The 14,626-nt window shown below is 50.0% G+C and overlaps 1 protein-coding gene across 1 annotated transcript in view; it reads left to right on the top strand.

The window, feature by feature from the left end:
• Positions 1-14,626, top strand: part of ABCD1 (ATP binding cassette subfamily D member 1) — a 220,729-nt gene that overhangs the window by 175,589 nt on the left and 30,514 nt on the right. Inside the window, exon 9 of the mRNA XM_085629793.1 lies at positions 12,030-12,155. Coding sequence (XP_085485919.1) covers positions 12,030-12,155 — 126 coding nt within the window. The remainder of the gene's footprint in view (positions 1-12,029; positions 12,156-14,626) is intronic.

Below are 14,626 nucleotides of genomic sequence, written 5' to 3'. Positions count from 1 at the left end.
GACCGGGCCCAAGTCATCTTGGTGGCTCCGGATTGGGCACGAAGGTACTGGTATCCCGAGCTACTCAGTATGTTGACCGATCCTCCGATACGTCTGCCCCTTCGGGAGGATCTTCTGTCGCAGCAGCAGGGGACGGTCCTCCACCCGAACCTGTCCAGCCTCCACCTCCATGTGTGGAGATTGAGCGGCGGCAGTTGATGCCATTTGACTTGCCTCCTGAAGTCTGTGATATCATTCTGGCAGCCAGGCGTCCCTCCACAAAGACGGTATACCCCTGCCGGTGGAACAAATTTATGGCATGGTCCACAGCAAAGGCTGTGGATCCCCTTTCCGCCCCTCTTTCTGAGGTTCTCCTCTTTCTTCTTTCTTTGGCCCGGCAGGGCTCTGCCCTGGGCACCTTGAAAGGTTATCTTGCTGTTCTCTCTGCCTTCTTACGGCTTCCAGATCAGCCCTCTCTTTTCAAGTCCCCTGTAGTGTCACGCTTTCTTAAAGGCATTACTCACACGTTCCCTCCTGTTCCTTTCGTAATGCCTCAGTGGGACTTGAATCTTGTCTTGACATTCCTGATGTGCGCTCCCTTTGAGCCTCTTCACAATTGTCCTCTTCGTCTTCTAACTCTTAAGACTGCTTTCCTGGTAGCCATCACCTCGGCTAGACGGGTGAGTGAGCTCCAGGCTCTATCGTCCAAGCCTCCTTTTCTATCTGTTCATCCAGACAAGGTTGTCCTTCGGCCTCGTCCTTCCTTTCTACCGAAAGTGGTGACCCCCTTTCATCTTGGGTAATCTGTCACCTTGCCCACCTTCTTTCCGCCTCCGCATCCTTCCAAAGAGGAAGAACGGCTCCACCGTCTGGACCCAAAACGTGCGCTCTCCTTTTATTTGGACCGCACTAAACAGTTCCGAGTGGACGGCCAGCTTTTCGTTGGCTACATGGGTGCAAAGAAGGGAAAAGCTGTACACAAACGGACCATCTCCCGGTGGGTCGTTTTGTGTATAAAAATCTGTTATTCCTTGGCAAAAAAGGAACCGCCTATTGGGCTGCGCGCCCATTCTACTCGGGCCACAGCGGCTACTACTGCTTTGGGACGGGGGGGTCCCTTTGCAGGACATCTGTCAGGCGGCAACGTGGGCTTCGCTGCACACGTTTGCCAGGCATTATTGCCTAGACAGTCCCGTCCGGAGGGATGGCTTCTTTGGCCGTTCTGTCCTCCAGGACTTTCTGGTGTGATCTTGGTTCGCAGACCCACCACCGGGGTTGGTATTGCTTGGGTATCTATTCTAAGGTGAGGAATCTAACGTGTTTCTTTCAGATGAACAAGTTACTTACCTTCGGTAACGATGTATCTGTAAGAAACATTAGTTAGTTAGATTCCTCACCGACCCACCCATCCTCCCCGTTCTGCGAACTGACATCTAGGGTTAAGGCTATCCCTTTCAGGGCCCTAGAATTTTTTGGCACCAGTGTCGGTATCTTGCATGGCTCTGCGTTCCTGGCGCGGAAGGCTATGTTCAAGAACTGACGTCAGCGCGCGAGGGCGGCATCTAAGTACTCCGACGTCATTCCGGCGCATGACGCCGACGACTGACGCGGAGCCGCAGACGACGCCTAGCGATGCGCAAGGGGTATTGCTGACACAAAATCTTCCGGATCCAGTCTGACGCCTGGGGATATTCTAAGGTGAGGAATCTAACTAATGTTTCTTATAGATACATCGTTACCGAAGGTAAGTAACTTGTTCGGCGTCGAAGGCAGCGGAGAGGTCTAGGAGGATGAGTGCTGCGGTCTCACCGTTGTTCAGCAGGGTCCTGATGTCGGTGGCGGCAATGAGGGCGGTCTCAGTGCTGTGGTTGCTGTGGAACCCTCAGTGAGAAGGGTCCAGGATTCTGTTTTCTTCGAGGTATTGGGTTAGCTGGCTGTTGATGATCTTCTCGATGACCTGGGAACGGGAGCAGAGAGATGGGCCGGAAGTTCTTGAGGTCTCTTGGGTCTGCCTTGGGTTTTTTGAGTAGAGCGTTGATCTCTGCGTGTTTCCAGCTCTCTGGGAAGGTCGCGGTCTCGAGGGAGAGGTTGCTGACGTTGCGCAGGTGGGGTGTGATGGAGCTGCTTGCTTTGTTGAAGACGTGGTGCGGGAATGGGTCTGAAGGAGAGCCTGAGTGGATTGTGCTCATGGTCTTGATGGTGTCATCGATGCTCACGCTGGCCCAGGCTAGCAGGGGGTCATAGTCGATGATATGAGGAGAGTCTGTTGTGTTGCTGTATGTTGGGGCTGTCTGGGTGTTCAAGCTGTCGTGGATGTCTGCTATCTTGCAGTGGAAGAAAGTGGCGAGGGAGTCGCACAGGGCTTGCGACGGCAGGATGTGGTTGGTGTTGGAGCTGGGGTTGGAGAGTTCCTTCATGATGTTGAAGAGCTCCTTGCTGTTGTGTGTGTTGTTGTCGAGGCGGTCTTTGAAGGAGGTCCTCTTGGCAGCCTTGATGAGGTGGTGGTGGTTGCGGATGGCGTACTTGTGTGCTGCGAGGCTGTCCGGGGTCTGTTCACTGTGCTGTTTCTTCTCTAGCTTCCGGCAAGCTTGCTTGGAGGCTAGGAGTTCTGGGGTGAACCAGCTTGCCCTCTTGCTGGTGTCTCTGTGGGGGGGGGGGGTTTCTTCAGCGGGGCGAGGGTGTTGGTGCAGTCCTCGATCCAGCGTCTGAGGCTTTGGGCAGCGTCTGCGTTGGAGGGTTCGGTGGGTGGGCTGAGAGCGAGGTTTGCATGAAGTTGATCTTCGGTGATTTTGCTCCAGCAGTGGCGGGGGATCTGTTGGGTGCGGTGGTGTGTGGTGGGTTTCTGGAAGGTGAAGTGGATGCAGCAGTGGTCGGTCCAGAGAAGTTCGGTGCTGTGGTTGAAGGAGACATGCGGGCTTGAGGAGAAGACTGGGTTGAGCGTGTGGCCGGCAGAGTGGGTGGGTGTGGTGAGGAATTGCCTCAGTCCGAGGTTGGCGAGGTTGTCAGTTGTGGTGTTGCTGTCGTTGTTGTTCTCAAGGTGAAAGTTCAGGTCTCCGAGAAGGATGTAGTCGGTGGAGGTCAGGGCGTGCATGCTGATGAAGTCGGCGATGGAGTCGCTGAACTGGGGGCGGGGTCCGGGGGGGTCGGTAGACAAGGGTGCCTCTGAGGGTGGAGTTGGGGTCTGTGTGGATCTGGAAATGCATGTGTTCGGCGGTGCTGAGAGTGTCGTCGGTACTAGTCGAGACCCTGATGCTGTTCTTGTGGACGATGACGATTCCTCCTCCATCGGTGAGGTTTCTGCGGGTGATCTTGTAGCCGTCTGGGATGGCTATGGCGATGTCTGGTGTGGAGGAGTCCTTCATCCACGTCTCTGTCAGGAAGGCGACGTCCGGGGATGTTGTGTCGAGCAGGTCCCAGAGCTCGACGGCGTGCTTGCGTGCGGAGCGGGTGTTCAGAAGTATGCATTGGAAGTGGTCGAGGTCTTTTTTGGGCGGTGGTTTGTCAGTTCTGAGGCTGGTGTAGCTGCAGTTCCGGCAGGTGAAGGGGCAGTGTGTGCGTTTCGGGGCGGCCTTGAAGCAGGTGTGGGTCCGTCCGGGGTTGAGCGTTCAGGGTGCTGTGCATCGTAGTGGCGGCGTTCCTTGTGGCGGGTGCGGCGACCAGGGGTTCTGGCGCTGGGCGCGGTCCAGGCTCATAGTAGAGCTATACAATAGCATACAGGTACTCCACCTGGAGTATGGCACATCCCCAAGGGGGAACACCTCTTAGTGCAAAACACAATCAGAGAACAGAACACAGCCATATGTGGAACACCGCCACAGTAGGCTTACCGCCAGCCTAAAAAATGCATAGTGCAACTGGTGGACGCCAAATAAAAGGGCAACCACCCCAGATCATGTGAAATGGAAACCTTTGAAATGCAGAGCTATGGGGGGAGGACGAAAGCCCGCAAGGAGGCGCTGAACAGCCGAATCGTCGTGGCATCAAACAAAAGGACCCTATCAAAGGGTAGGTCCACAAGGCGTTCCCGGATATTCTCCGGAAAGACACCATCCCGCAGCCAAGCATGGCGCCGTAGGGCCATTGAACCAGCCAGAGCCCACCCTAACGAATCCGCAGTATCCAAGGCCGAGTGGATTGTGAATTCCGCCAAATCACGGCCATCACGGAGAACACGAAGGAGGTCAACACAAGCGCCCTCAGAAGTGGCCAATAGAAGAGATTCGGCAGCGCAATAAGGGTTCCTTGCGTTCCACTCCCTGTGATGGTCCACCCGCTTCACAATGCTTCTTTCTTGGCCTATTCTAAAACAGTTCCCCTCTTCTGTAGGGGGTGGATGTGTTCTGGAGATCTGAGGTTCTTCTCCACAGTTATGCGTGTTCCTGTTCACAGCTCCTATTGGCACTTTCAGTGTCTCTGCGGCCACTCCCTTCGGCTGTGTCTTTTTTACTGGGCGTCACTCTACTCTGTCTCCTGTGCTTGCGGGACAGCTCCTCTGATGGAGGTTGTCCCAGGTGCTGTACCCTGCATCTCTGTTTTTCGGGGTGAGTTCTCGCCTCGACCTTCAAGCTCCCTGGTTGGGCAGTTCCACGCTCATTTCAGCTTTCACCGTGGCTGTCTGCTCTGTGCATGTTTTAGTTGTGGTCTGCTTCAGCGTGCTTCAGAATGATGCTATTTGTCCCTGTCACACTTTTTGGTGACTAGGTGTGCACTTGGCGTGTCTTGTTCCCGCATGTTCTTCTCAAATGTTGCTCAATTCCTTCTGCCCTTCGCTTCCTGGCTGTGGCCTCTCCGGCCTCACTTGCGTGGGCTAGCCTGGTAGGCTCTGGCTACATTTCTTCTTGTTATCCTCTAGCTCTCGTTGGTGTCCACTTAATGCACCATTGAGCCAGGAGTAGTCCTTCTCCCTCCTTCGTTCGGGACTCTCTCTTGTGTTCTGGAATATGGCTAGTGCTGTTTATACATCTCATACTCTTAAGGGTATGGAGTTGCGCCATTCTGCCAGTTTGGGAGGTCTTGTCTTTTGCTCTTTCGAGCCACTTGGGTTGCTGTCTGGCTGTTCCGCCACAGCCTTCCCCATGGTCCATCACTTTGCCGGCTCAGTGCTTCGGGCACTTTCTGTTGTTTTGTCGCAGACCCACCTCCCCCTTTGGGGTATGGCTGTGGTATCTATTCTAAGTTAAGGAATCTGCGGCTAGATGTCCTTATCAGATGTACGAGTTACTTACCTTCGGTAACGGTGTATCTGGTAGAGACGTTGTCTAGCCGCAGATTCCTTAACACCCACCCATCCTCACCGTTCTGCGAGGACCTTGCCAGGTGGTTTCTCCACTTTGCCTCCTTTTTAGTTGCCATTGGGTTTCTTTCAGGGTGCTCACTGTGTTGTGCCCTCTTTAAGAATTGCCATATGCGGCTGCCTCCCTCCAGGTAGCTTCTTTCCTGTAAAACGGTGCCTTTTCTTCTCCTTCTTCTGAAGATTCTTCCTCTTCTCCTGTTGCTTCCCTCCCTCCCGCCTTCTCCATTGAGTCAGGACTCTTGTCTCCTCTGTAGTCTCCTTCTTTGGGGATCTGCTGGGCTAGGTTTCGGCCTTCCCTTACTATAGGGGAATACCATTCTTTTGATACCTTCTCACAGTAGACTGTTGTTCTTCCTGTGTCCCGTCCTTGTTGGTCGGCTCAGTTCTACATGGTAATGACAATCGATCTTGCCTGTTGCGATATTCTTCCCTTGTTACTCAGCCTGTGCAGAGGGTTAACGCTTCGCTGTGCGGGGTTTTTTCTCAGAGCTCGGCGCTGCCTTTGCTTCTTCTAGTATATGTGGGCAGTGACCTCTCGGCGGCATTTGACACGGTGCCGCACGCTCTGCTCCTCAGTTGCCTTTTGGAAATTGGCGTCTCTGGTTCTGTCTGGGGCTGGATCAGGTCCTTTCTCGAAGCCCGCACGCAGCAGGTCTGGCTTCCTCCGTGTGCCTCGGAGCCTCAGCAGCTGGCCACTGGTGTCCCGCAGGGATCATCCCTTAGTCCCCTTTTATTCAACATCTATGTTACCCCACTGCGGAATCACTGGGGGCTAAGGTGATGGCTTACGCCGATGATAACCCAACTGCTGTTCTCTTGGAGAACAGACGATGAATCGGTCCAGGCGGCACAACACTGTTGTGCCTCTGTCTTCCATTGGCTGGCCCAGCTGAAGTGCAATGAAGGGAAGTCCGAGGTTCTTTTGTATAGAACTTTTCCGGTCAACTTCAGAGCTAAGCTGTGGCCTCCGGGTTTCCCCCTGCCTAGTGCAGGAAATAATATTGCAAAAAATCTAGGCATCTGGTTCTCGGAAAATCTGAATTTATCGACACAATTCAACAAGCTTGTCGGGACATGCTTTGGCACCTTGAAGGCCCTGAGAAAATGTCTTCCCTTTCTCCCAGGTCCTGCTAAGGAAACAGTGGTTTGCGCTTTAATTTTATCTCGCCTGGACTACGCGAATGCCCTATATGTGGGCATTCCTGGGTACCTTTTACGTAAATTGCAGGCTGTTCAGAACTCTGCCCCAGACTCCTGCTTGGCCTGTCAAAAAGGTGCAGTGTGCGTGCCCAGTTGCGCTCCCTGCACTGGCTCCCCGTGGAGGCTCGAATTCAATTCAAAGTGCTTTCCATTGCCCACAGGGCCCTTTATGGCAAAGGCCCGAGGTATCTCCAGGATAGATTTGCTTTCTACTCCCCTGCCAGACAGCTGAGATCCTCCTCTCAACTCTTGTTGCAGACCCCCAGATTCAAGCGCCATAGGTTGGGCAGTTGCTCCCTTGTCAGGAAAGCTAGTGCAGCCTGGAATGCTCTTCCTTTGCCACTTAGGAGCATTCAGGATCTTGTGATGTTCAAAAAAAAAAAAACTTAAAACATTCCTGTTTTAGACGTTTCCTTGGTACTGTCTGCCTTTACCTCTGCACGAGCTGGGACACTGTCGAGTAGCTGAGCGCGATATAAATTTATTTAACATAACAGTGTCTGATACTGTCTTTTATGATGGTGTTTTACACCATCCACCTTCTTTCACGGATTTTTCATCCTTCGCACACTGTTGCCATACTTTCACAGTTTTGTTGGTGGCTCCGTGTTTTGTCGCGGAAAAGTTTCTCAGAAGAAAACTGTCAGCGAGCCGGGAGGGACTTATATGACCTCACTGACGTCACGTCCGTGGACGACGTCCGGGCGGGGTCGTGTGGCGCCCTCCCTGGCGCGCAGAGGTACTGCAGCAAAAAAGTTTTCCGGATCCAGCCTGATGCCTGGGGATATTCTAAGTTAAGGAATCTGTGGCTAGACAACGTCTCTACCAGATACATCGTTACCGAAGGTAAGTCACTAGTACATTTGGCACATATAGTGCACAGATGTTCAATGTTAGGGAACTAGCAGTGTCCTTCCAAGAAGGTGGGATTGCCACGAGGGTGGGTGCCAAGAGCATGTGTCCCTCCACCCCACACACATTTCGGACCTGTAGGATCCTGCAGGCATTCCAAACTACTGCACAGACCCTTCTCCCAGCAAGGCGGAAAGAGCACCACACCTTGCACAAGCACAACATCCTACTCTTCATCACCGAGTCATTGAGGAGCGGAGGGGTGGGGGGGGGTCATCCTCAGCCAAACTTCTCGTCAGAAGCAGCTCTGAGAGCCCCTGACATGTCCCGTAATCTGGGAGGGGGACGACACATTACCAGACGCCTCAAGAATCCCCGGCTCTCCTGGTTCATTGTGGCATCCATCACCAGAGACCAGGCTACACTGACCAGAGTGACAGGTGCGGGTCTGGTCGGCGCCATTGGTCCTCACTCTGGCATTAATGGCACAAGCACAGCCGGCGCCTCTGGGCTGTCAAGGGACGGCCAGTCCTATGCTCAGTATGTGGGCCCTGGGAGGGAAAGTGTGTTTGTAGCCTGCGCACACATGCATGCACCCTACACACGTGCATTCTGTGCGCATACACCCTACACACGTACCCTGCACACATACACCGTACACACATGTACTCTGTACACACAGGCCTCCTAAACACACACACACACAGGTACCCTGCACACACACACATACATGCATACATACACACACACACACACACACACACACACACACACACACAAACACACACACACACGTGCCCTGCACACTGAGAATAGTGCTGTGGCTTTGGTAAACAGCATGCACTGCCAGTGCTAAGTGCAGTTGGTGCTGTGGTGTTTGTGACTTCGCATGGGCATGCTTGATGTGGAGTTAAGGCCCCTTGCTTGCAATCCAGCTTGTGTACTGCCACCCCACTCCCCTCTCTTAATTTCCTACTACTTAGACCCTCTGCCCCTCTATTCTTCCCTTCCCTCCCCACTAGCCCAAGTCTTCCCATCGCAGCTCTCGCCCTTCCTCTCCTCAACTACTACACAATATGTCTGCTTCTTTCGAAGAATGCCCGGAGAATCTTTCTGTACACAGCAGCACCCACTCTCAGTTCCAACCTACATCACCTCACTCTGCACCCTCCACTCCACAATCCAACACCTCCCCACCTTTCCGTACTACTCCCCCCCCCTTCCTTATGCTTCCCTTCAAGATGAACCTCCCACAAAATCTATTGCTCCTACTGAGTAGCTTAACATTACGTACACAGCTGTGCACTCCCTTGACAATAAACCAGGCATCCTCAACTCCACAATCTCCCAGCGTGAAGCCGTTTTCTCCCACCTAGGCTCTAAAATGTCCACTGTACTTGTTTCCGTACTCCCCTTGGTGAAAACACAATACCCCATACACTGAACTCCGAGAAGTTTGCGTCTGTGTTGCCCAAAAAGCTTCACATAACCTGTCCTCAACTGAAACTACCAGTCTACTTGCTAGCTATAATACCTCTAACCCCCCCCAACCACCACCATTTCTTCTCCAGACAACACAAATCAACGCACTGTACCTACCATCTCCCTGGTCCAAACCAAACTGCATCCATTTACAACCCCGACCTCTAGAAACCCCATTCCCATCATTACTAAAAGCCCTGCCCCCCCTCCTTGCCAAAACCGCCAGCTTGGAGTTGTGTTGTATGATTCACAACTGCAGATCTGCAACAGAACGCAAGCTGGAAATCTCAGACACATCACTCAGTACAAACTTTATCTACTCATCCTCACCGAGACATGCTTTAATGACACTTCCCACACTATCTCTTCGATCTTCTGCTCCCCCTTAACTATTTTATTTTCAGGATTGACAGGCTTGGCAAAGTCAGGGGAAGTGTCGCGATCATATTCAGAAATTCTCTTCAATGCAGAGAACTACACAGTATCTCTTTATCTACATTTGAATGCCTTACTTTGGAACCTCTTGGTCAGCACAGCTCCCCTATGGGGATGCACGCCATTTATCACCCACCAGGTGACCGCTCTGCCTTCACTGAGTAATTTATCTACTTTGCAAATGACCAATACAAACAAACCGATAGACCGATCTTTCTAGGTGACTTTAATCTCCACTGGAGCATCTCAGTTGATTTGGCTGCCAACCAGCTCGCCTCATTTCCCATCCGAAATCATCTTGTGCAGCACAATTCTAAACCAACACATCCCAGGGGCTCTATGCTTGACCTTATATCCAAAGTTAACCTGATAACAGTAGAGGACCGTATACCAGTAGACTGGTCTGGCCATTTCTTCATCCCCTTCTCACTCTGCCTCGCTCATGTTGTTACTCTGGGTCAATCCAAAAGGGCCACTACCTGGTTTTGCAACACAAACATCCGTCCTAACACTCGCAGCAATTCAGCTAAGATGCAGACATCAGCCCCAACTCTGATGTTCACGACATGACTGCCCAATGTTTCACCAACCTTTCTGTCTTGATAGACCATTTACCTCCACTTCAAAGCAAAAGGAAAAGGCCCATACCCTCTGCCCCATGGTTCAATAAGTCCCTCTATGATGAAAGAAACCATCTGAGACAGTCACCCCTTACTATTAATCTTTCGAGTCCCTGATACACAAGATCACGGTACCACAAATACATTTTGTGCAAAAAATCTAATTACTTCAGAACCCTCCTTGACTCTGCCAAGAACAGACCGAAGAAACTTTTTGACAATCAGAACTACCACTAATACCCCCTCCTCATCTAACATAAAATTTGATGACCCTTCCAAGAAAGCAGAAGAATTTCTTCAATTCTTCGACACAAAAGTTAACTCGCTCCTTGACCATACTTCACATCCATTCTCACATGAGGACTGCAAATCCAAGGGCTCCTGGCACAGCTTTGCCGTCATCACGTCTGACTCCCTCCTCAAGAACATTTTAAAAACAAACCCTCGAACCACTCTCTGGACCCTATCCCAAGTGACCTCTTAATATACATTTACACCCACACGCTCCCCTTTTTTCTTACCTGATTAACCGATCTCTCAGCCAAGGTTCCTTTCCTGATGCCCTCAAAATGGGTCAGGTGACCCCACTACTAAAGAAACCATCTGTTGATGTGAAGGACCTTAATAACTTCCGTCCTATCACCAACCTCCCTTTTCTTACTAAAATCACCGGAAGATGTGTAGCAGAGCAACTCTCCCGACATATCAAGGACTATAACCTGGATGAATTTCAGTCCGGGTTCAATCAAGGCTGCAGCATTGAAACAGCCCTGCTATTTATCGACAATGCCCTAGGTGCGCTTGACTCTGATAGCTCTTGCCTCTTGATCCTGCCTGACCTCTCTGCAGCCATTGACACTGTAAACCATTATACACTTCTCAGCACTCTAAAACATCGAAGGCGTAGTTCTTAAATGGATTGAATCCTACCTCGTGGGCTGATATCAGTTGATCAAAATTGAAAACTGTCTCTCAACATCAAAGACTGAATAGTGTGGGAGCAAGGATAGCGCCTTGAGGGACAACATAATCAATCTACTACAAAAGTCTGGGATCCGTCATCACCTCTGTGTTGACTACACACAACTCTACCTCAAGGTGTCCACACATGACATTTCACTCCTCGCCGCCACCCTAATCTCTGTTTGGATGACATCTCACCACCTCGTACTAAATCCTTCAAAAACGTAGTACCTTCTTATGTCAAAGTCCCTACCTCCTGTACAATCTTGGAGGGATAATCTCAACATTCTCAACTGCAAACCTACCATCGTTGACAGCGCTAAATGCCTAGGAATCATCCTGGACAAGAGAATTAACCTCCCATCCCAAATCAACACCATGCCCAAGAATGCACACTTCTAACTACAGCTTCTCACGGGGATCCGACGTTACATTCCCGAACAAGACTTGACAAACATTGAGTCTTTGGTTCTATCCAGACTCGGCTATTGTAATTCACTCCTGGCGGCCCCCGAAGATCCAGCTTTCTCCATTAAAATCCATCCTTCATTCAGCTGCGCGTTTAGTCTAGGGGGCCACAAGCAATGACCATATCGCACCTATGCTGATAACACTTCGCTGTATTCCTATTGAAGCCAGGATTATATACAAGACTGCTTGTATCACCCGTAAAGCCGTTCATACTTCCACCCCTTGCTATCATAAATGAAATAAATAAATCTAGCAAACCACCTCAACATTTCGGGTGGAGTCAGACTTGCAGGTAATGCCGAAAACCTACTGCTCAAACCTCCGACTTTCAAAAGGAAATGACTAGTGGCGCAATCTTTCTCAGGAAGTGCGACCAGAGTTTGGAACTCGATTCCTCCAAACCTTTGCACTACCACACCTTTCCGCATCTTCAAAAACTACCTTAAACCCCCTTCTCTTCCAAAGACACTGTACCTTTTCTCTCCAACTATACTTTGCAATGTATCATTTGTAGTGAATCTGTATTTTGTAAATATGTAACCATCACTCTGCGTTACTCTAGTAGTTACGTCTTGTCATCTCTATCATGTTGCCTGTAATGTCTGATCTGATGTACTTCGCACTATTGTAAAGCACTCTAACACCTCTGGGTAAAGTACACGCTATATAAAAATGCATATATAACTACATGTCTGCTCTTTCCACTGAAGGGTGTGTTTTCTTGCATTTTCCAGGCCCAAGTACGCTCTTCTAGACGAGTGCACCAGCGCCGTCAGCATCGACGTGGAGGGAAAGATCTTCGAGGCCGCCAAGGATGCGGGCATTGCCCTGCTGTCCATCACTCACCGCCCATCGCTCTGGTGAGTCACCCCGCCCTGTGCCAGCTGCTGTCCGCCGTCACGAGGGGCGCGTCCTGTTCCACTTTCTATCATGCGTGGTGAGGGACGTGCCAAGGCTTGTTTGCAGGCTCCGTCTCCTCTCTGTCCCCGGGCACACCCGGGCCCTCTTCAGCCTCCTCCTGCGGTGCTCAGACCGCCTGCCCTGCCATTGCTGTGTCCAAAACTAGCGAAAATGGGCAGTTTGTCACCTTAGCGGAGTTTCGGAAATACTGTGGGATCAGTGTTCACATCTGTCTCCAGCTCTGGGTTGTTATAAGTTCTCAGATTTGCTTCACATTTTACATGTTTTTAACACAGAACGTTGTAGTGAAAGTGTGTGATAGCGGCTTTACTCGACCGCCGTCACCTCTCAGCTGCAAACACCGCAGACATGAAAGATTGCTTGTTAGGGTTTGTTTACATTTCCCTGTGCACAGGGCTTTGTGGGATGAAAAAACTAGGGGGTCTCTCAAAGGGGCGTGGCCAATGCAATTAAGGGCGTGGCTTAAAAACACAAAAGCTAAAAAAAATCTGTGCTTGGCATAGTGTGCCAACGATATAAAACAATGGGGTAGCCCAGTCTAGTGCAGAACCTGGGGGTTAATAATGTATGTGAAAAGGTGGTTCTGCCACTATTAAAAATCTAAGGAATTTTTACAATTTATGTCTCTCCAAATAGATGAGAACAATCAACAAATGAGAAAATTAGACATTGTCCAAACTAAAAAGCGCAAAACTCGTGTCTTATATTCAACTATATATTTTCTGTTTATGAAAAATCAGTGTAAGCTTATTGCAATACATATATTCACATACACACAGAATAGTTCTTTAGAACTAACATTTAGGACTCCAAAGTGCACATACATTGAAATATTTACAAGTCACAAAACATTCCACAGAATACATGGACATATACTACATAGAAAAATGATATTTAAACAGTGTGAATTGAAGAGAAGGGAATATCAACCCAGTAAGCGATTATTCAAATTATTGGTTTAGTATCCTGGGTGATCCTCAACACTTGACATTGGCAAAGTGTGCCGCCCGACTTGTATTTTGCTGTTTCTGTTATTGCATTCAGATATGATACAACAAGTAACATCATACTTACAATAAGCCAGGCTTATTGGCTGTGTCAATGGTTGTTAGTTGCACAAGATAAATAAGCAGTAACTATGGCTTGTTGTATGTAATATTGAAAAAGCTTCCACTTAAAGCCCTGGTGACACCACGACAATGTTGCTGCTCCTGAGTTTTGAAAAGAGAAGGGAAATCCAGAGAGAAAATGACTCATTAAAGGATTTCCCTTCCCCTACAACGCTCACCTGGCATGACGTAATTCTGTAACCTCCCCTAGTGAGAAGTGAGCAGTGAGAGCACGCTCACATCGATGTGCCTGCTGTCACTGCAGTCCGGAAAAAACACGGACCTCCTGTGCAGGGGCACAAAACAGAGCCCGATAGAGACCACTTTCGAGGCCCCCTTGAAAAAACTGCCAATGCTCAGCACTGGTGAGACCCGGCTCACTTAAAGCCCGGCCTGTCCACTTGATTAAAGGGCTGATAAAGTGCGGGATTCAGGCGTGGGGGTGGCAAGGGCAGCTGGCTGCCACCAGACACTCATTTCAACAATACATTATGCCCGAGGGACCCGGGGCCAGCTCTCTTCCCGTCCTCCGCGAAGAGCAGTCTTGGAGCTCACCAGGAGATGATCGACATGTTGCGGCCTATCACATCTTGTCTGTGTAAACCTGTCCACCTGTTTTCCTTTCCTGGCGGCCATGATCTCGTGGCCGGACGAGGACGTGGCCTCGCCTGTGTCCTTGCAGCATCTGTCCACGATGCTCCTTTCCTAGGGACGCCATTTTCTGTGCGGGATGCTGCGAGGCAGGCACCTGTCCTGTGGCTTGACGGGTGTGCCATGAGCTGCCACTGCCCAGGGAGAGGCTTTGGGGTCTACAGCAGGGTCACCAGTTCTCTCTTTTTTGGGAGAGGATGGGTTACTGTACTGAATCTTTCTGTTGTATATTATCCGTTCTCTCTACTTTGAATGGTTCTTTATCTCTCGTGATGTTCTCTTAATTGCACATCCCTGGTTTTGAACCATTCCTTACATTTGTAATTTTGCTATTTTTGCAAAATTAGTAATCTGTGCATTGTGCAACAGAATGTTTTATAGTTTGGGTCCAGTGTCGCGGGGTTTGTTTCCCCTTTGCTATACTCTACTTATTGTCTCAATCTATTTTTTTCTTTTTATTGCTTCTGATTATTTCGTGATGTTTAACACTTTTAGGCATCCCTGAGTTTTGAATTATTTCTTGCAAATTTACTTTTTCTTGTGTATAGTTTCCTCTTTTTGCATTGTTGCTTTTCCCTGGTACCAATGTCACTTTCGTTTTTCATTTTTAAAGGAGGGGGATGTGTTATGCCCTGCATAGTACTTTCATA

The sequence above is a fragment of the Triturus cristatus genome, chromosome 10, assembly GCF_964204655.1.
Source record: "Triturus cristatus chromosome 10, aTriCri1.1, whole genome shotgun sequence".
Classification (NCBI taxonomy): domain Eukaryota; kingdom Metazoa; phylum Chordata; class Amphibia; order Caudata; family Salamandridae; genus Triturus; species Triturus cristatus.
Note: the sequence above shows the minus strand (reverse complement) of the source record. Positions and strands in the feature narration are given on the sequence as shown.